Here is a 20,745-nt window from a genome sequence, read left to right on the forward strand (position 1 = left end):
TTAAAAATGCAAGGTTGGTTTTATTTCAAACATTCTATCAACACATATGTACATCGATAGTCTGCCGTTACAATTGATTTGCCTCGGGTGCACTGTGGAGTGGGCAAGACTGTTTTTAATGCCATGCTAGCTAAGAACGATTGACTTGTGCTAGCCATAGCATAAGCGAACTCGGCAACTAGAAGAACTAAATGAAATTTCTTGAAAACGTCTCCTTACGTCTCGAACACACCGGCTCACTTGGAAAATAGGTCTTATGTCCAAAATTCTGAACTATCCCTTTAACAAAAGTAGCTCTGGAAGAAAAAAAATAGAACTGGTTTATTTATATCATATTATTATATATATATTTTCACAGTGATTTTTAAACTTCATGCCATACATGTAGACATGCTGATTTACAATAAATCTGAAGTGGTTCCTTAATTTCTTTTCCAGAGCTGTAAAATGCATACATGCATTATTTTAAAATTGTGTGCATTAGAAAAGCTTGTCTTTGTGGTATTTTATTTAATTTACTGATTAATATGTTATTGTTCTAAGATTTTCTATTAAAATAAAGTCAGAAATGACATTTTTTGCGTTCTCTTTTTATTTGAAAAAGTAACGAAAAGTATCGAAAAATATCGGAATACATGTTGGTACAGGTACCAAAATTGGTATTGTGACAACACTACTTAGAATTGCTGGTCTCTTAACAGTGGTGATCCTTTGTTGCTGGTATTTTTAGGAAAAGAACCTCACACCACATGACATTATTTTAAAAGTTAAAAGTAACTTTTTTTTATATACATTTAGCAGTTTGGCTTTCCTTAGGCCGGGTCTATGTAAGCTGTTCTGAAATGGTTCTATTATAATTTATATATTGTAATATGTATTGTAATCACAAGAGGCTGTAATGTAATGTATATGTATATCGCAATATGGATTTTAGGCTATATCGCCCATCCCTAATGTAGAACACTGGATTTAATGGAGGATTTTAATGGGACGTAGTTTAATGTTGCTTCAGATGCTTGCCAACAACCTTGTGAACTACAAAATGCTTTTCCTCAACCTGGAAGTTGACATGTAAGATGGTCAGAGTAGGAACCTCAGCTGCATTATCAAAGAGCTGACATACATAGCCAGAATAGTCACAAACTGTCAAAGATGGAAGTGAGATAAATGAAAATGAAGAAACGCTTTGTGCTTTAAAAAAGATAAAAGGTAGAAAAAGAAGTTGAATTCAAGCATAAATTGTCATTAAAGGTGCTCCATACACCATTCAGATATATATATATATTCTATTTATCGCGTATGTTGTATGTGAGATGTATTAAATTACTATATCGTGAATATCGCAATTACAAATTGTCACGTACAATTTTGTTATGCTTTGGCATTTCTCTTCTCCTTCTCTCCCTCTAAGGCTTTACACAGTGAAACTTTCATGCAACTTCAGTTGAAAGGTGACTTCGGTTGTCTAAATTCCCGGTGTGCAGCCTGAGAATCTTTGCGTGGTTGAACAACTTCTTCACCTCACATGTCAGTGTTTTGTGCTTCTGGTAGTGAACTTACAAGTTACAAATCTTTATATGCTATGATAAAGTGTGCGTTCACCTACATTGCATTCAAGGGACACCGTGTACTGTTTTAAGTAATTTATTAGCTAAAATGAATACCTTCATTCATAAATATGTCCTCATAAGTGCATAATTACCTCCTTACCCCTATCCTCGTAAGCAAATAATTTCTTATCTGTATTTACATTGGACGGATAAATCCTTGGGAGGCTTCCATGTCGTTCCGCCATTTTGAAAACTATAACCACCGGAGAGGGACGTAAACGCCTTTAACGTGTTTTTGTTCAGAGCCAGCTAGACTGAAACAGAGGAGATCAGTGAGATGCACTTCTGGACACGGTGCACTCGCAGGACTGGCTCTTCCCCTGGAGCGGACAGTAACTGTTACAGAGTTTTTCATCCACCCGTGGTGCCTCTATCCCGGACACAGTATCTTGCTTTTTACAGAAAGTGTTGTTGAGCAATATAATAATATATCAGATAAAAGACTTTACAGTGGTGACTGACAGCATCCCACTGACTTACCTCTTAACATCTGCAAAACCCGATGCAACAAGATACAGGTGGCTTTCCAATCTATTCCTTCCGACTCCAATACAGAGCTGGCAAGCAAAAAGTGGATGCCGATGCCCTATCTCGGCGCTCTCATGGAACACCAGAGAATGACACAGTATCACAAAAAGAAAGTGAGAGAATTCAGTAGTCTGTGCTTAGCCACCCGATTGATGCTGAAACTTCAGGCATTGCCTCCTGGGATGTGATCAAGGCCATTTGTGACCGGCACATAGTTACCATTAAAGGTGCAGATGCTGAAGTCCCTAACCCTGGGTTGGCACTAGTCAAATCCGTTGCCCACCATTTCACAGCTATCCCAGACTCCTTTCCATAAGAGCAAATTGATGGGTTCCCTCTCATTCCCTCACTCTCTGAAGAAGAACTGAGAAAAAAGCAGGATTGGATACTGTACTCAGTGAAGTGATTGCTCAGATAGAAACTGGTCAAGCTCCACCTGCCAATCTCGAAGCAGAATTGCCAGAGCTTCCCTTACTGCTGAGCTCAACCGGCTAGAGCCGCGGAATGGAGTGCTATATCAATGTAGACAAGATGGACCCTATGGGCCCTAGTTTCGTAGACTAGGCGTAGTCAGCGCGCAGCGCACGTGCGCCACGCCGACGGGGTGTGTCCGCCTGGACTTTGCAAGTTTCGTGCACCGAGCAGGCTCGCGCAGGCACGCCTCCCGTCACTCCCACCCGCGCAAGTGGGAAAGAGGGAGGAGAAGAAGGCGTGAGTGGGAGACGAGGAGGAGACGAGGCGTGGACTGGGATTAACACAGCCGATTCAGATCTTCACCAATCAAATGAGCTCCTCTCCTCACCTTTAATGCGTTAGGGGAGGTTCAGTGCATCGACAACCCGATGACAGAAGCAGCGCCGCCGCTCCCACCACGCGCATCACACGTATCATAATAATAACAATGCCGATATTATAAAAAACAGGAGAGAGAGAGGGAGATGTTTTGGTCCGAGAGGCTGAGTTTCCGTTACGCGTGCAATCCGCCTTTGATCTGACGTCAGATGTGACGGGACAATCTATATAGATATAAATTCACGTGTTGATTCAATTAGTTGCATTAAATAGTTTTTGTTGTGCCTGGAACTGTGCCTGGAACTGTGGAAACCTAGGTCTCGGTGACTACACGCCGTCAGCCAAACTTCCACTCCGCCAGCTGTAATTCGCCTTGAATGAATGGACTTTATTTGCGCCTTGCGCCGAGAGTAGACCAGGTTGGAGCTGGCGGGCTTTCGGCGAAGTCTCGGCGAGGCTTTTTGCCACGAAACTTCCGCTACGCCAAGCTGAATCTGTGACGCCTCCCCCTGCTGCGCCGCCACACCCATCTTGGCGCAGGCGATCCACCAAACTGCCAAACTGACCGTGCGCAAGGCTGCGCGGGTCGAAACTTGCATTACGCCGGCTCCGCCACCCTACGCCGCCCTGCGCTGCGCCACGAAACTAGGGCCCCATGTCACCTTCCAGCTAGTGCTCCCTGAGGGGCTGAGAGCCATAGTATTTCGGAGCCTCAGCCTGTAATAGTGGATTTGGCAAGAGCCCGAATTTACTAGCCAAAAATGTATGCGGCCATTGAAAATCTGATCAAGACCTGTGAGCTATGCGTTCGTCGTAAAACCCTTCCAGAGAAAGCCACTCCACTGCTGAATATAACATGCGGGCCTCTTGAACTCGTTTATATGGACTTCCTATCCTTGGAGCCGGATCGGTCCAATACAAAGGACATATTAGTCATCACTGATCACTGGCCTTAACAACTGAAAACCAGCTGTACTGTAGCAAAGCACCTCTTGGAAAACTTTATAGTACATTATGGGTTTCCAGAACGCTACACAGTCACCAGGGCTGAGACTTTGATTCAAAGACCTTTAAAGAACTCCGTGAGCTTACTGGTACAAAAAAAGTGTGTACTACCCCATACCAATCAAAGGGGAATCCCGGTCGAGTGATTCAACTGCACTTTCCGCCAGATGCTTGGGACACTGAGTCAGCCTGATAAACTACACTGGACTGATTTTGTGAAGTTTCTCTTTCATGCATATAATTGCACCAAAAATTAAGTGACTGGGTTCTCTCCCTATGAACTAATGTTTGGGTAACAACCAAGGCTTCTAATCAACCTGACTTTAGATCTGCCAGATACACAGTGTGTAAGTATGAGTCAAGTATGTCAGTAACCTAAAGCGTCGCTTGGAAGAAAGTTACCAGACTGCATCCTCCAATGCGCAAAAGAATGATGACTGCAACAAGATCGATTTGATAAACGTGTCATAGATTCAACCTTGGATGTGGGCGATTAGAGTTCTCATCCGTAACGTAAAGCTGCATGGAAAGCACAAACAAGCAAACAAGTGGGAGGATGATGTCTACGTTGTCTTCAGGCAAGTTGGTGATATACCTGTTTACATGGTCATGCCTGAAGGTAAGGATGGGCCTGTGCACACCTTACAACGTGACCTGCTCCTCCCTTGTGGCTTTCTACCTTACTGCACCTGCACTTACGACAGACAAGAATGTCAAACACCTTCTGGTCAGGAGTTGTGCCTGCTTTGCTATTCCCCCCTTCCCGTACACCAGAGCTTGATGCATTCGTCACAGTACAAGTTGAGAAACCCTCCTTGTGATATCTGACAATCAGATGCTCCTGATGTGTCATCTGCCTTTGTCCCATTCAACCTTCCAGCAGTTGAACTCCCTGCAGAGGACAGAGAAGGAAAAATATCCATGCAGAACTTCCCTGATCCAGTCAGTCTATCCGAACAAATCAACTAACCTGAATGTGAAAACCTTATTGAATTGAACTTCTAACCTGGACTCCAATCAAGTTGTAGAAACATCTCAAAGATGATCAGTGGAAACGGGATGCACCTGAGCTCCATTTTGAGTGTCATGGCAAAGGCTGTGAAAACTTATGTGCATGTGATTTTGTTTTTAATAAATTAGCAAAAAATTAAAACGAACCGTTTTCACTTATTTTGAGGTTCACATTGTCATTATGACGTATTGTGTTTAGAACTTTGAGGGGAAAAAATTAATCTAATCAATTTTGGAATAAGGCTGTAACAACAAAATGTGGAAAAAGGGAAGTGCTGCGAATACTTTCTAGATGCTGTTGGGGACCTAGCAGGAGCAGATTTGGTTATTGATAGACAAATATCAATAGAATTATTGATATTAGTAGGACTATTAATATCATTTATTTAAAAAAACGGGGCACCACCCTGAAATCAGGGAAATGATAACTGAACCTGGACTCAATATGAAGGGGTTTGTACTCAAATGGAAATAATTAATAACTATTAGCATATCAGTACAAACAGTTGAAGGATTTGTGAATTATTTGCAGGGAAGAGGTTGATATCATGCATTCTTATACAACATTAACAACACAGCAGTGTGTGTGTGTGTTTGTGTTACAAGATGGCGGCTGTCGGTGTTGACCAGTCAGCCATGTGGAGTGGTGGTGTTCTTTGTGGGAGGCCGTGTGGCCCTGCCTGGAGAACAGCTTTCTATATACGTGTATAATTAGTGGAATATATGTAGTGCCGTTAGGAAAGTTGGATTAGTGAGCATGCAAACTGTCTTTTCTAGATCACTAACAACTGAACTAAGCTTACACACAAACAATACATCAAATAGAATCACTTGGAAACATTTATGTCATCACATTCAGTTTCTGTCCTAAGCTATGCCCAGATTGTTACCAGTTCTTGAAGAAAGGTTGGTTGTTCCTCTGAAGAAAGGTTGCTGCCTTGTGGTTCCTGTGAAGGAAAGATGCTGTCCTTGGAGTTGTGGATGGAGGAATTTCTAGTGAGATGCGTCTCAACTAGGAATTCTTGTCTTTGTTGCAGAAGCAGGCTCCAACAGCCAGCTTGTTGGCTGTCTTGAGGGCACTGCTTGGGGCTTGAGACCTGTGGTCCAAATCCCAGGAGAAAGAAGGAGACCTCTGTTCAGGTTGAGGTCGCAGTAGGAAGAGCGAGATCCCAACTTGGTTTGCTTGGTAGGAAACCAACATCTGCTGCAGTTGACCAATTAGAATGGAATCTGGAGTTCACAGGTACGTGACACTTTCAGTGACACAGGCCTGCAGGCAGATGGGGGAGGGGGAAAGACCCCCTGTGGAGGCACTTGGCTGTCTTTCCACACAGAGGCAGAGGTGGGTAGAGTAGCCAAAAATTGTACTCAAGTAAGAGTACTGTTACTTTAGAATAATATGACTCAAGTAAAAGTAAAAAGTATTGTCACCCTGTGTTACTTGAGTAAGAGTAAAAAGTAATGGGTGAAAAAACTACTCAAGTACAGAGTAACTGCCGAGTAACCTTTATTAATCAGGTCAAATAATGTCAAATAATGCACGGAGAATTCCCTTAGACAACTGAAACAGTTTATAATAAACAATAATAAATAAATAACTCCACTTGTTTCGGGAGACACAAATGGCAACGCATAATGTAGCTGTTTTTTTTTTTTGCCTGGAGTGTGAACATTTCTTTTATGTGGGGCCAGGGGTGTTGTGCCTCCTCCTCTTCGGCTTCTTCGGAATTGCATGCCGTCTCCATCGTTTTGTTTCTGCGCTCTTTTCCGCCTGTTTGCCGCGGGGAATGTGTGTGCGGTCATGTGATGGCTTAGGCTTTGCCTGATTGGTGAAACGGAGTTAGACGTCGCTAGTGGCTACATTTGATTGGTGAGATGCAGTCATGTGATAGTCACAGAGCGTCTGGGAAGTCCCGATCTTAAATCATTGCTCTGGTCAGTGGCGCCGCCAGGATTCAATTTCAATGTACGCACAGAAACGGCAAAATACAACAACAAATGGAAAAATACTTTTTTAAGACAAAATCGAATGTTTTCAGTATCAGTGAAATCAGTAGCGTATATCATGGTGATCGGCCCGGTGCAAATATTTTTTTTGTGCCCTTCATCCGCGCCCTAAACACAAGCGCACGCTTGTGAGCACTCCACGCACGCACGCACACACACGCTTGGACACACACGCACAGTACGGTATGATAACTCTCCCGGCCCGGGGAGAGAGACGTGCATCGGCTCGGCCCACAGTGCTCAGCAGCAGAGAGGTGACGAGACTAGAGCCGAGCTGTATTGTGTAGTGGAGAGGGGCCAACAGGTCTCCAGGTCACTGTGTGAGCGAAAGAAAAGCTCTGACTTGCTTGGGCAGACGTGGTTTGGTGTCACCCGCTGAAATTTAAATATCTAGTCCACCTTCAAAAAAAGTACGCACAGTGCGTACAGGATTCCGGCTGGCGGCGCCACTGGCTCTGGTCCCCACATAAACAAAACAGACCATGCAGCAGACGGATCGATAAAAAAAAAAGTAGCGAGCAGAATCAGCCCAATGTAACGGAGTAAAAGTACCGCTCCTTCTTCACAAATTTACTTAAGTAAAAGTAAAAAGTATGCTGCTTTGAAACTACTCATAGAAGTACAATTTTTCCAAAAAGTTGCTCAAGTAAATGTAACAGAGTAAATGTAGCGCGTTACTACCCACCTCTGCACAGAGGACACTCCAATCTGAATGTTCAGAAACAATTCAATCTGCATCCATGAATTGTTCCATAGACACAAACCCTGAGGTCTCAACAATGCACTGTAGATAGGCAGCTGGTCCTCTTCATGGAGTTTGTCATGTTGCACTACCATGTCCCTACAGGAGCCCAGAATAGACAAAGCTAACACTAGTTCTCAGCATACACATCCAAAAGGGGTGAAAAAATGGTTAGAAGTAGAAACAATACAAGCTTGTTTAGTCCACCACTTACTAGAGAACTGTTTTACACGGAGTAAATAACAGATACATTACCTCCACACATGACTACATTGAAAGAGTATTGCTGGAAAAATAACCATAAATTGGGAGATTATGAATGAGGCTTTGATTTTTATGAAAGTCTTCAGAATTTTATACCTTATAATGTTAAACATTTTTTTACACATATCTTGCACCAGCCCTTTAAAAAGCTACATAGTGTAATTGATTCCTTCCGAACAAATCTTACATTTAAAAAACAAATAAAATCTGTAGTAAACACAGCAAAGTTTAATTTATCATTTTAAAACTCACTGTCAACAAAAGCAGCGGTACTGTATTTTAATGCTATTATCATGTCACACCTGTCATACTGTTTGACTAGCTGGGCACAAGCCTCTTGTACAACACTAAAATCTGTACAAGTAGTCTATCATCAGGCTGTGAAAGTACTGGGCAAGAAGTCAAATGCTCATCGTCATTGTCACATTATTACAATTTACTGAGCTGGGAATTCAATTCAAAGATGCCTGTCTCACTTATAAGGACCTGCATGGCTTGGCTCCTCCCCCCCTTGGTGCTTTTATAACACAGAAAACATCCACTGACAGGCATACCAGGTCTATCAGCAGATGGGACTGTGTAGTTCTAAGAAGAATGACTGCTTTTGTCTCAGGCAGCCTTCTCAGTGAGAGCTACTCACACCTGGAATATTCTTCCAGCGCAGCTCAGGGAGTATGACACACTATGACACTATGACACTTATCCTGTATTCAGGGCTGCGGGGAGGCTGTAGCCGATCCCAGCTGTCATTGGGCGAAGGAGGGTTACACCCTGGACAGGACGTCTATGACACTTATCTTTCTTTTAAAAGAAATTGAAATCTATGTATAATGTTCTCGTACTGAGTGTTGTAACTCTGAATATACATCAAGTTAAACCGTAGCCAATGAAGACAGAGTCCGAGTAAGTTTGACCATTTAATGTCACACTTCTCCAAAAGCAGGCTGTGAGCAGGGTGAAAACTGTAAATAAACAGATACAAATACAATACAAAATCAGTGCAGTGTCCTTAAATACACATTATACATTACTGTAAATATAATTCATACACAATAGCAGCAATAGCCAACCTAGCTGGTAGCATCCTCTTTAGCATACACACACACACCCAGTAAAAAGCTTGTAAATTGGGTTATATCCTTGCTGTAGGGACCCAGGGTTCAATTCCCCTTGCTGCTTCTTTGCTGTGTGTCAATTTCCTCCTGAAGAAGGGAGTAGTGCAGGGGTGCCCAACTCCAGTCCTGGAGAGCCCCTGTCCTGCGTCGGGTCCGGACTATTTTTGGCAACTTTAGCCAATTCTGAGCAACAAACAGGAGAATAGGAAGGCAAGACAGTTGACATTGTAATGTTGCACATTTTGCACCAGTTGAGGCTGAAATCCACAATTTCTGGAACCAAAGACCATTGTCTATGGCACTGAGCTAGTGGCAACTCAACTGTGACTTCACAAATTGACTAAGCCATTCACAGCCAAAAATCAGTGTTTGAGGTAAAATTCTGATATGTTTTTGTCAAACATCATCTACCATGACTCTAAAATTTTGTACATTTGTTTCACAAAGACTATAAGGTATTTTGATGTATTAACATTATCACCCTTGCTGGGGCTTGAACCCACATCATCTGGCACCAAGAACCAGCTCCTAGCCAACTGAGCTAATTGTCTGGAAGTGCAATCAGCAAGGTATGATATCTGTCAACATGGTAATTGATACTGTGACCTAAAAGCAGAAGTCACAGTTTGTACAGAAAGAGCTAAACAGGCACATGATCAGCTCCCTCTGTCTGACCACTGACATGAAGGAGCTGTCAACCTGGCTGTGTGAGTGAGTGTGGCGAGTCAGAGGAGTCCCTGCTCTACACGTTCTGCTGGATAGCTCAGTGGGTAATGGTACAGACTTTAGATTTGGAAGGTGGGGGTTAAAATCCCAGTCACAGCTAATCTTTGCCTGGGTCAACAAGATTTGCTGATGAAGGTCTTGCTTTCTTATAATTAATGGTTGTGAAAATAAATTGGTAACAGAACATTTCAGTTTCATTATTTGTATGTCTGATCAGAAGGTGTAAGGTAATAGACTAGTATGGTGGACCTGATGACTCAATGCAGCTAGCTGGTTAGCTCAGTCACTACTGCCAGTGACTTTAGACTGGCTGGCAGGTGTTCAAATCCCAAGATGGGCAATTATGTTACAGTTTGATCAACAGGATCTGGAGAAGAAGAAAAAAACAAATAAACAAAAAAATGGATATGAAAAGTATTTGTATCAGTAGTCACAAGGAATTGTATTTTGCACCATTATTGGTAAGTGTTATCAGGAAGTATGTTCCTGGTGACACAGGATCTTATACCCATGCTTTCAACAATCCCTGAAGACCTCTTTCTTCCAAAAACGGTTCTCTTGATCAAAATAGTTCTTACTGGAACCCTTAGCGTTACCAAGAACCCTTTTAAAACCCTTTATTCAGGAAAGGGGTTTTAAAGGGTTCTCTCGATCAAAATGGTTCTTACTGGAACCATTAGTGTTACCAAGAACCCTTGAAAAAGCCTTTCTTCGGGAAAGGGTTTTTCAGAAGCAAATGGTTCCAGGTAGAACCTCAGGCCTCGTAGAGGAACCCTATTGGAACCCTTATTTCTAAGAGTGTAGTTTCGTTGCACAGCGCAGGGTGGGTGGCGGAGCCGGCGCAATGCAAGTTTCGACCAGCGCAGCCTTGCGCACGGTCAGTTTGGCAGTTTGGTGGATCGCCTGCGCCGAGATGGGTCTGGCGCCGCAGCAGGGGAAGGCGTCACAGATTCAGCTTGGCGCAGTGGAAGTTTCGTGCCAAAAAGCCGAGACTGCGCCGAAAGCCCGCCAGCTCCAACCTGGTCTACTCTCGGCGCAAGGCGAATTTCAGCTGGCGGAGTGGCAGTTTGGCTCACCGGCACGCAGTGCCCACACGTCACCAAGACCTCACAGGCAGGTTTCCACAGTTCCAGGCACATTTTAATGCAATAAATAATCACAACAAACACTATTTAATGCAACTAACTGAATCAACACGTGAATTTATAACTATACAGATTGTCCCGTCACATCTGACGTCAGATCAAAGGCGGATGGCATGCGTAACGGAAACTCAGCCTGACTGAATTAACACAGCTGTGATGCAAACTAACGAATTCACATCTCTCTCAGCCATCTGGCGCTGCTGCTGCTGCTGCTGTCTTCTGTCATTGAGTTGACAATGATGAAACTTGCACTTATTTATTGCATTTAAATGTGCCTGGAACTGTGGAAACCTGCCTGTGAGGTCTTGGTGACGTGTGCGCACTGCGCGCCGGTGAGCCAAACTGCCACTCCGCCAGCTGTAATTCGCCGAGAGTAGACCAGGTTGGAGCTGGCGGGCTTTCGGTGCAGTCTCACCGCGGCTTTTTGGCACAAAACTTCCACTGCGCCCTAGCTGAATCTGAATCAAGCTCCCACTGCTGCGCCGCCACACCCATCTCGGCGCAGGCGATCTACCAAACTGCCAAAATGACCGTGCGCAAGGCTGCGCTGGTCAAAACTTGCATTGCGCCGAGAGATGATGGATGGAAAATATTGTGATTGTTTCATTCTTGAAAGAAGAAAAGGAAGCAGGCTGCAACTATTCCGATTGGTTCCAGGTGACTTCATGATGTTTGTGGTCTAGTTTGCAGCACTACTGGGAAAAGAAGAGAAAGAAGACCACCAATTTTCGCAATCCAACTGACCCTTAACAGGCTGTAGTACGTCCCCCAATCCCAAACTGCTCGTGATTGCTCGCCACAATCTGTCCTTCATCTCTGCATCTTTATAGTCTTTAGACTGTTTGTCATTCAGCGTCTTGCTTTGAGCAACGAGGTGGATGAGATTCTCAATTGACATTTTGGATGTTTGTAGCTCTACGGTAGTCAAACAACTCTAAACACTTTTTGATAGATGCAAAAAATGCAGAAAATCTAAAAAACATCTTGCAAATTTGGTAAAAATGGTGTAGGTTTATGTAAACTAGGTAGCTGATTGTGTCGATGGACAATGACATGTAGTAACACTGGTGTGGTACCAACAATTTTTGTCTATCACTTTGTGAACATAATTTACTAACCTGCTGTCTGGGAGCTTTGATGCAGCCATTCTGTTTCTCATGGTGCAGCCAGGCAGTAAATAGTTCTAGTCCTGAGTGTGATTTATTTAGTTTAGTTGTCCTGTTAACCATATCGGGATTAAATGTGTCCACAGTGGATGTGAAGCTGCTTCCTTATTGCGGTAAGAGGGAAAGTGAAACAGTTGGTTTATGTTCTCGAAATTCCCCTGAAAGCTTCACTCTGACACTGATCATGAACTGACATGTGATTCATTTTTTTAAATCGTTTTGTAAAATATTGATCACAGAATGTTTTTTTTAATAGAAATGTTTCTGAATCAGCATGTTGGGACCATTGAAACCAGACAGACACCAGACTGCCTATGTGACTCCTCCATAAATGATTGCACATACACTTACATATTTGTGGATATTTGTATGGTCTCTGAATGACAAGGAATTAGAATTATAGAACTACTAGAATTTTATAGTATTTTCTTCAGTAAATTTCTTAATTTTGATTCATCAACCACATGATAAGACATAATTTGGAAAAGGTCTAAAATTGTAAAACAGAATTTAGAAAAATTAAAACAGAAAAGAAATAAAACAGAATCTGGAAAAAATGAAAACGGATTTCATAGGGCCCTACATAACCGTGGCCGTCTGTCAGCAGCAGCTCCTGCGGGGCGGAGTGACAGAAGCCGGGGGGCCGCGGCCCAGGACAGTCCCCCTTCTCCCCTCTGTGAGAGACTCATCATGTCTGAGCAGCAAAGACGTTTAAAAGTCTCTGTGTTCCGCTCTCAGGACTTTTGTAGCTTCTAACTGGAACTCTGTGGTCTGAAGTTCAGTTTCTCTGCGAGTACTTTCAGAAAACGTCTCTCTTCTTTTATTTTACCGTTTCGTGTTCTTTCAGCTGAATAGGACTTGTGTTAAGTTACCGCTGATGGAAACCCGACATTTCCTGTTTTGCCACTTCACAATAAAAGCCTTAAAATAACATAGTAAGGGGGTACTTTTATTGTGAATAATTTATAGGAAAATAATGTGTTTATTCAAGTTACACCCAATCCTTCATAGTCGTAGGGATAACAGCTGCCATACCTTTTTATTATTATTCATAATAATACAAATAATAATAGGCTAATAACCAAAAGAAGTATGAGAAGAAGAAACTGTTGTGATGTCTACCTCTTTAATATGTACCTGTTTTATTTGAGTTTGAGATTCACATACATTAAAATTCATCAGAATTTTTTTTAAAAAAAGGGCCAATCAGTTCCAAGTAACAAGCAGTAGACATCTGACAATTTAAATTTCAGCTATTCTTTTTGATGGCTTCAGATGTATTATTTTGCAATGCTCATCTGTCTGCATTTTATTTCATTTTGGAGATACTTTTGTTGAGGAGCAATGATCTGCAGGGTAGTGTTTAAGTGTTTAAGGCCAAGGAGCATGAGATGTGTCATGAGCTTGGCTGTTCAATACACTATTTTACATAGGCTGTCAGTTCTAAAAGACGAAAGAAAAACACTTTTTTTCAGCTGATCTACTAATTTGTAAGATTTTTAATTTTGTATTCCTCCTGGGTGACTTTTCTTATTATCATTTATTTTGATAGATGCTGCATCTGGCATCAGAATCCATTATTTTTGCACAATTTAATTGTTAATGAATTAATATAATAATTCATTTAATTTAGGAACAATGCTCTAAGTGCCATGTTAAAGAAATATTTAGTAAATATGGAAATGTTAATGTTTTGATATCCATATTGTGTGAATTGTTACATTGATCAAGTAATCAAGTGAAATTAAAAATGAATTGTTAGATTAGTCGATTAATCGCAAACATAATCGTTAGATCGTTTGAAAGAATATAGTTTGGGAGGTTCATCCTTGGTTCATCCTTGGCTGGAGTATGTATCTCCATTGGAGTTTTTTATGGCTACGATGACTGATGTTTAGTCTCCACTGTTGTTTGTTCATATATCAGAAGTAGAGCAGGGTCACTAGAGTAACAACACATTATCAGTCGGGTAGCAGACCGTTTTATCTCCTCACTGAACTCAACCAGAGGGACAAGTGAAAGCTTGTGAGTGAGACCTGGAGAGCTTCATCGCTCTCCAGGTCTTTTTTTAGCTTCCCCAGACGGGCCATGTGAGGCCCTGATAGGGTATTGAGTATTAATGGTGGAAGGTCTAATGGTTTCGCTCCCTCAGGCATTCTCATATAGATTTGCTCTGTCTTAATTTATCACGGGAAAGCTGCAGGAAGCAGGACCACTTAGCTGAAACACAGCTGAAAGACGAACTAGTGTTGGCCGGTGAAATGAAAAACCAGTCTCACTGAATGTGAGAGCCAGGGGGGTTTAGCTCAGGAGGTAGAGCGGGTTGGCTGGCAACCGCAAAATTGCCGGTTCGATCCCCGGCTCCTCCTAGCTGAGTGCCTGGTGTCCCTGAGCAAGACACTTCACCCTAATTGCTCCTGACGAGCTGGCTGTCGCCCTGTGTGGTTGACTCCGCCGTCGGTGTGTGAATGTGTGCGTGAATGGGTGAATGTCAGTGATTCCTGTAAAGCGCTTTGAATAAAAGCGCTATATAAATGAGCATTGTTTGTTTTATTTGATTGAGAGCAGAGGTTTCATCTTGTTTACCAAGAAATAATGTATCTACAGAATGATGCAAAACAGGCCTGACTGAGCACTAAAACTTCCTGGCATCACTGTATTTAGTTAAGAAATATTTTTACGGTGTCACATAAGAGAGAGAGAGAATGCGCGCGTAATACACAAAGGATCAGTAAGCTATTACCATCACACGGGAGCCCGTGAATGAACTGGCGTTCGTTCGGCAGGACCCCGGTCTTTTAACTGATGGTAGATCACTTACTGAGCTCGTAAATGTGTCCGAGGTTGGACACGCATTGTTACCGAGATGAAACCCAGCGGCGTGGGTGCACAATCAGCATTCAAATACAACAACACAGGAAGCAACGGACTCGGCGGTCCGTGATCAAAACTTAAAACACGTTAACAAGAATTACAAGCATATCCTACACTATCAAACTTATGTCTCTGCCCAGACTGATAGCCTCTTACTGGTGTCGTTGCGTAGGCTGCGAGTCCGTCCCGGCGATGGCGGGCGGCGGCGGTAGTTCGTGAGTCCCCGGCGTCAGCGGGGGACGTGATGAGTCGGCTAAGTCCAGACGAGAGCGGGGCGTTTTTCCTCTCGTTGATCAAGCTCGAATAAAGAAAACAGTTTGTGTTTCTTCCTTCCGCGGGTGGCGATCTGTCAGGATCCAAAAATGAGTAAAAGAAAAGGGGCGAGTCGCGGAAAACGGGGAAAAACAGTCTGTCGCTCGTCCAGCGAGCTCGGGGAGAAGACTGTGGCCTAGGACAAAGGAAACGCTGCAGACGTTATAAGTTGGTCTCCTGTTGCAGCGGTGTGCTGCGGTGGACGAGTCCACCTCCTGTTGCAATGTGGTGTTGCGATGGAAGAGAGAGTTCTTAAGGCGGCGCCTGTTTATATAGCTCACAGCTGCTCCCGGGGAACCCCTGGGGTACCTGTGGTTGTCAGCCAATAGGGCGCCAGTTGTGTGACGTTGCACTTCGCACCTTGGTGCGAGGTGAAACTAAAATGGCAGTTGTAGTTTTTTATCTCCTTTGTCCCTTTGTTCTGACCGCATGTGGAGGCTTTTGTAGGCCGCATTGTGTAGTCCTAATGGTGAGGTCCCAACAATTGTTTTTCACTAAAGAGGATGGGAACTAAAAACAGATGTGTAATCTGTGGCACAGTAAAATGTTAGTTTCTTAACTAATTTAATCAAAATTGATTCCAGAATATTTAAGTGCTATTTTAAGAGTCTTAGTCATATTTTGATGATTATCGGGTTAATATTGTGAATCCCAATAATTTATCAGGATAAATTGTGTCATGACATTTTCATCTCCTCCCATGTCTTTGACGATTATCCTGATAATGGAATTTCACCCCGAACTACTTGTGTTTTGTATGGTGATCAGGGCTCATCCATCTATTACTGTCCTGTGGTAATGAGCAATTATGTATCATTGAGAAGAAATATGAAATAATTTCCTCTGTGATAATTAAGTTGCCACTGCTGTACTGTTTTTTTTCATCTTTTACTAGGCTATTACACTATTATTAGTGTGTACTAGTTCCTTCAGCTGTGTCAGGAGCAGTGATGGGAATAACAGCGTTAAAAATAATGGCGTTACTAATGCCGTTACTTTTTTCAGTAACAAGTAATGTAATTGATTAGTCTTCCCATCATTTTAACGCTGTTACTGTTACTGCCAAAAATTGCGGTGTGTTACTATAATTATTAACTCATTGAAGCTGTTTTCATCAGACCACTCTCGGCCGGGTCACTTACTTCCCTCTGAAGTTACACAGAGAAAACGCCCAGTTGTGGCCTCTTGAGGTGCAATAAATATCAAATTTTCCAAAACTTCTATTGTGATATTTGTATTGATCCACTCTATAAACATTATACAATAATACATATAGGCTAGTCTAACTTTGTCCCACAGCAACATTAAAATAGTTTACATTTGTGTATACTGTTTCTGTTAATGATGTATTGTATTAAGTGTCCATTTATGTATTTTAAGTTCCGTTAAAGAGGGGTGAAGGTGGGCTCCAAATTCTTTGACACATTTGAGCACTTAAAATGAACTTGAAAGTAACGCAATAGTTACTTTCCATAATAACTACTTACTTTTATAATTTGTAACTCAGAAACTGCTTCAGTTAATTTTTGGGAGAAGTAACTATAACTGATTGCTTTTTTTAAAGTAACGTGCCCCACACTGGTCAGGAGAGCATTCTTCAATAAGCTGACCTGTTAAAAGAATTTGTCCGTAAACAAATAAATTCACCCAAGTAGGAGATCAGAGACAGAAGTAAAGTCGACGTCTGACTTTAATCTTGATCAAGAGGAATGTATGAACGTATGAGGATACTACAGAGAAAGTGCTCAAATCAGTGTTGTGACTTGAGTCTTTTAAAGGCATAGGAGATAATGCGTCATTGACAGTTAATCTTCATGCAGAACAAGACATCATGACTACCAGGCCTCTGATAACATTTAGGTCAGCAATGGGGATACTAAAGTAATAAACAGTTCAACACATAAAGCTGTAACCTGAACAAAGAAAACTTTAAGACATGAGGTTATACAAAATTCTGGGTGCCTGCTGCTAACAGGACTACTCTAATGTGTTCAGTCTCCTTGTGATCTCTTTCCTCCTCAGCAATCCTCTTCACTCTGCCCTGTGCTCTGCCAGGTCCCGGGGAGGAAATGGGAGCCAAGGCATCATTGGTGGGGGGTCCGGGGCCCGGCCCTGCACTGGTTCTTTCTCCCACTTTGGACAATATCCAGGCTGCATATGAAGACGGAGAGGGGGAGGCAGCCAGGGAGCTGATCCAACAGGCCTGCTGTGTGGACTGCAGCGAGGGGATGCCCCAGATCAGCGGGGTGAGCACTGCCAAAATATATACATGAAGTTCACACGGTCATCACTGTAGTATTGTGGTGGTACATGTAATGTAATGTGGGGTGGAAATAGGTTACAGTGATATGGTGGCAGATTTTTAGCTGGCCTTTGTAAGAAGTGTTTTTATTTTTTGCCACAATATTTGTATTGGTATTTTAACATTGTGAAGTACAGTCATTGACATCCATAAGGCACAGTATGAATTTGCTAATACACAAAACATGATATGATTGATGAAGGACATTTATACTCTTAAATGTATGCTGTTGAGCCTTTAATATGTAAGTTATCCTTTCTAATGGTAAAGTTCACAACAGCTGTCTTATCCATTGGTTAGTGCTTCGTCTGTGAACTGTTTTCCATAACAATGCAATACATTTTTTGGCGTTAAGCAGACTGATGTCTATGAATCTTCGCTCAATCTTCGTAAGTAATCTTACTATAGTTATGCTTTTCTGGATAGAAACCTAACAGAAATAGCTTTGGGTCCAATACAGTTTGTTTTGAAATTATTTTTTCAATGATGATTCTTTCCTCTTCCCAGAACATTTACATTTTTTCTACGTTGCCAAATACAGTGAAATAATGGGCCTCTACATTCTGTATATTTTGTGCATATATCTTGTATGTTTTTATTGTATTTATTTAATGCTGGGGTTTTAAAAAGTATAGGTTCTGTCCTTATAAGTAACCAACAGTCTTGCAGGATGTCAGATACCTTGCGCCGTTGCTGGCGAACCGGGTCGAATTGTTTCCTCAGCTGGTGTACTCCTGCAGCTAAGTCGGGTAAAACTATACCTGCTGGTCCTTATATCGGACGTCTCTCTTGGCCCGTGCCACAGGAAGTTGATTAGTAGTGTTCTCGTTGGTCCTGGCGTCCTCCATCGGTCTAATTCGGTGCGCCCTTTCCAAAACAACCGAGGGTTGCAGAGCTGCTGTACCCGGGGCTTCTGGAATCCATTTTTCCAAAAAAGAACATGGATCCTGTCCTGCGGCGCCCTCCGGGTGTTGACAGGTCTCAAATATTCAGTTGAGACCTGGTTTACAAGTCCAAGAGCCTATCCTCCAGAGTAGTGTTCTTTGACTCTTGCGCTTGTGGCTTAGCTTGTAGGCTAATTACCTCGTCCTCTGCATCGTAGAATATCCACGCTTGTACGTTTTGTTGCTGAAGAGTATTTTAGCAGGAATTAATAGTATTCAACAGCAGAGCAATGTCTACTCACATGGCCGCCATAACCAGAAGAAGTGTTTTTATTTTGAGTATATATTCATTAAGTGTGCTAGAATTCAGTTAGATTGGAAATGAGAACTCCTGTGTGACCAAACACCAGAGTCTTGATTGATGGGTGCTATCATTGTTAGCTGCTCCATCAACATTCCAAATAAGGTCATCTAGACATAAATATAGCATCGACCTTGTTGTTTGGACCAGTCTCTGGTTTCTCCACCTAGCTTGGTCTGGTCTCTGGACTCATATAAGCTGCTAATGTAGACCTCTGGGGGAACACAGACTGATAGCACAAGTGATGCCAGTAAATACAAATTATTCCATGGTCAAACTTGCGTGAGTTACGTAAGAAGAACATTAGCTCCGTTCCACCATGCCCTCCGAGCCTGCCATGCTGTTAGTTTGATCCGGGTGCTTCCTTGCTTATTGTTATTATTCTATTGCATCATTGCCATTTGACGGGGAGAGCGTGATGGGCTGGGCCGACCACGCACCTGTCCTGTTACCGGTTGTGTTTCTGTTGTTTTTTTAACGATTCAATTCTGAACCACGAGGCTCCAACAATAAACACAGCGTTCCCAGCCAGGCTCTGCTCGTACTCTTTACAGTAAATACATAATGTCGGCTGCCCACGGCCAACCGGAGACCGGATCAAACGCCCATTTCTTAAAACTAGGAACTACACTCTTAGAAATAAAAGTGCTAAGTAGAACCATGTAAGGTTATTCGGCTTGTCCTCATAGGAGAGCCCTTTTTCCACCTGGAACCCTTTTGGAGGGTTCTACCTAGAACCCAACATAAAGGGTTATACCTAGAACTGTGTGTGTAAGGTTCCATCCAGAACCCCCCATGAGAGGTTCTACAAATAACCCATACTGGGGGTTCCACCAAGAACCCTTTCGTTTTCCAAGGGTTTTTATCTAGAACCCGCACAGGGAGTTCCACTAAGAACCCTTACGTTTTTCAAGGGTTTCATCTCAAACCCGCACAGGGAGTTCCACTAAGAATCCTTTCATGTTTCAAGGGTTTCATGACCTCACACAGGGGGTTCTAAAAACATCCCTTTTGAAACGTTTTCACCAATAACCGTCTTGTCTTCTGAGGGTTCTATAAAGAACCATATTGTATTCTACAGATCAATTGAGTTCATGTTATATTGTGGTCATTTATCATGTTGACATTGAACAAACATTCAAAACATTTTAATGAGAAAAACATTTACTTAAAGATAGTCCAACAGAACAGGAGAGGCTGTGTAGGTCTCTGGGGAGAACAGGTCAAAAGTCAGCATAGGTCCAGTGGAATCAGCAACATGACAGGCCAGACACATCATGCTGTCCTCAGTAGGTGAATTTGTGTAATCTCCAGCAATGGTAACATTGCAGAAAGGGGAGACAAAAGAGTTTTAGTTCCATCAATCCAGGGTAACTACTGCGCCTTATTGTAAGCTATCTGCAAACAATAAAATAATGCATGGTCCAATGAAAGGAATCAGAGTACATACTGTACGTACTAATTGTGACAGTGGAACAGAGTCATGAGAAAGTGAGGGAACCCCACAAAGTTTTCACATTGATTTAAATAATGTTAATATACTTTTCAGTGTTATGTAACAAGTACTCAAAATGTTACGTATTGTAACAATAATGGAAATCTCGGCAAAACCCTCTTTTACAAGCCAAACAAACAAGCAAACGAACAAAACATAACAAGAAACAAATGCTTAGTCCACTTTTCACCATAAAAGTCCTCAGCTAGGGTCAAGCATGCTGAAATAAGATATTATATATGTAGCTCACCTTGATTCTCTGAAGTTTGTTCTGTTCTCTCTCTCTCTCTCTCTCTTCTGTTCTTCTTTGTTCTGTTCACAGTAATCACTGTTGGTATGTCACAACTGGTTTGTAGAGGGGGGAAGACCAGACCATATGGTGCAATTCATAGGGCAATCAGCTCTT

At 42.3% G+C, this 20,745-nt stretch overlaps 1 protein-coding gene across 1 annotated transcript in view; it reads left to right on the plus strand.

Moving 5' to 3' along the window:
* Positions 1–20,745, plus strand: part of lrrk1 (leucine-rich repeat kinase 1) — a 196,799-nt gene that overhangs the window by 38,110 nt on the left and 137,944 nt on the right. The window contains exon 3 of the mRNA XM_084005722.1: positions 17,320–17,543. Within this exon, the coding sequence (XP_083861848.1) occupies positions 17,320–17,543 (224 nt within the window). The remainder of the gene's footprint in view (positions 1–17,319; positions 17,544–20,745) is intronic.

This window comes from Eutrigla gurnardus (assembly GCF_963514095.1).
Source record: "Eutrigla gurnardus genome assembly, chromosome: 1".
Classification (NCBI taxonomy): Eukaryota; Metazoa; Chordata; class Actinopteri; order Perciformes; family Triglidae; genus Eutrigla; species Eutrigla gurnardus.